This window comes from Echinococcus granulosus (assembly GCF_000524195.1).
Source record: "Echinococcus granulosus chromosome Unknown EG_S00177, whole genome shotgun sequence".
Taxonomy (NCBI): Eukaryota; Metazoa; Platyhelminthes; class Cestoda; order Cyclophyllidea; family Taeniidae; genus Echinococcus; species Echinococcus granulosus.
In genome coordinates this window covers 8,967-10,704 of record NW_020170557.1, presented here as the reverse complement: position 1 = coordinate 10,704, position 1,738 = coordinate 8,967, and the positions used below count along the sequence as shown (strand labels likewise).

The 1,738-nt window shown below is 39.4% G+C and overlaps 1 protein-coding gene across 1 annotated transcript; it reads left to right on the top strand. All coding sequences in view use genetic code 11, as the record gives it.

Moving 5' to 3' along the window:
- Window positions 1-118: 118 nt before the first annotated feature.
- EGR_09936 (hypothetical protein) lies at window positions 119-1,424 on the top strand (the record flags this gene model as incomplete). The annotated part of the gene is made up of 3 exons (XM_024499185.1): window positions 119-141; window positions 186-364; window positions 1,378-1,424. The coding sequence occupies 3 exons, from the start codon at window positions 119-121 to the stop codon at window positions 1,422-1,424; spliced, it is 249 nt and encodes an 82-aa protein (XP_024346391.1).
- Window positions 1,425-1,738: the final 314 nt, after the last annotated feature.

Sequence of the window (1,738 nt, the reverse complement as noted above, 5' to 3'; positions counted from 1 at the left end):
AGACCTATTTAGTCTCTTATGATTAACTCCGCCAATGTCCTGGTGATTTGAGCATTTCTCTTATCTGTTTCCATAATTTAACCTCTTTTCCTACAATGTGGTTTGGTACGGCTTCAGGATGAATCAAAGCCCCATGCTTTCGTAAATTTTGATAAAAATTAAACGTATTACTTTTCATTTGTCAGCACTACCAGATTAGTCGGTGTTTTGAGCGGCTCTTTTGCTTCTACTTCGATAGACAGTGACGTAGAGATTGATGTTAATGAACCCGCATCCATTTCCTCTGCCATTGTAAATAACAACTCCAGCGATAGTAATACTGACAATGATGACGATGATACTGAAATGGAAGACTATCCAAAAGGTGTGTAAGTAAGATGGAGGCATAAATTTCGATTGTTTGTAAATGCTTTTATCACCGTGGTTGTTTGTCATGCTTTTTCTTGGCTATGTATAACAAAATATCTGTTAAAATGGTTGGTTTTATTAAATGAAAAAAATTGTTTCATAATATTTTTACCTTAACTTCTGGAAGACGTTCACTTTGGTAGGCTTAAATGCAGTTCAATGCCATTGATCTCTAAGTATATCACTAATTTGATGTCACAAATTTGAATGTTACTCTTTCCTCTCTTTGAATTGGTGTGATACGGCGCAGAGTAGCCATTGCGCAAACAAATGTTGAAAACTTTAAACCTCACTATAAGACAATCGAAATTTTACCCGCATTTTCTTGAAATCGAGTCTATGATGGTGATGTACGCATTTGAATACCAAGCAGTGTCCTCCACCTTATTCTCCTGCGATTCGCGCAACTTCCTTGGAAACTCGAGGGTCTAACAAGTATGAATAAGCCGCAAAGAAAGCACAGTAGTTTAGTGGTTCCTTGCCTGCGCGATTCTTAGGAGACTGAAAATATTGCGGACTTTATAATTTTGTTCAAGCATCTTCAGTTTTTAAACAAATGTGAGTTTAAATTGGCTATGTGATGGACGCTTGTGGCATAGGTTGCTGTATGTCCAAGGCCTCATTCTTCTTTAATGGGTGTCGGGACTTCTTGTAACCGTCGGTGTACTATTATCCGTAAACACTATGTCCGCTTTTTTGGAGTAAATATGCTTAACATTGCTATTTATATGACAATTGAGTTATTTTTCTAAGATCGTTGATACGCATGTCGGCGTACAAATGGGAGGAGGCCTAGTTACAGCAGATCATCTGTGCTGATTTTTGGCAAAACAGTATCACTTCCAATTGGATCGGTTAAGCGGTTGATCAGCAGGCCGGTCGTAAGCAGTCAAAATGATTTGAACCTGTAATATAATGCTGAGGCTGCATGCAACTTCAGAAAAGAATTCGTGTTTAATGTTCTCGCAGTTCTCACCTACGTGGCCACTCTCATCAAAGTAGGAGAAGCTATCTGATGCTCTGTCACCCCTTCCTGATTGTCTGGTTTTGCATTAGCAGCACTCGAATTTTGCCAATAGTCACTCTAATCGCACGATGAATCAATTACTGTCAAGTATGCGTAACTCTGTCGACCACGTGATGGAGGTGCATTGGCGCACAAAGAGGATCGTACCCGAATACAAAAGAATTGGTTTTTACATATCGAACTTCTAGCCATTACTAGGATGGCAGTCTTGGCAAATACATGCACCGAGTGGGATGTTTGATGGATGCATTTAAACCACCACCAGATAAAACACACAAGCACCATCCGAATAGACAGTCAGCA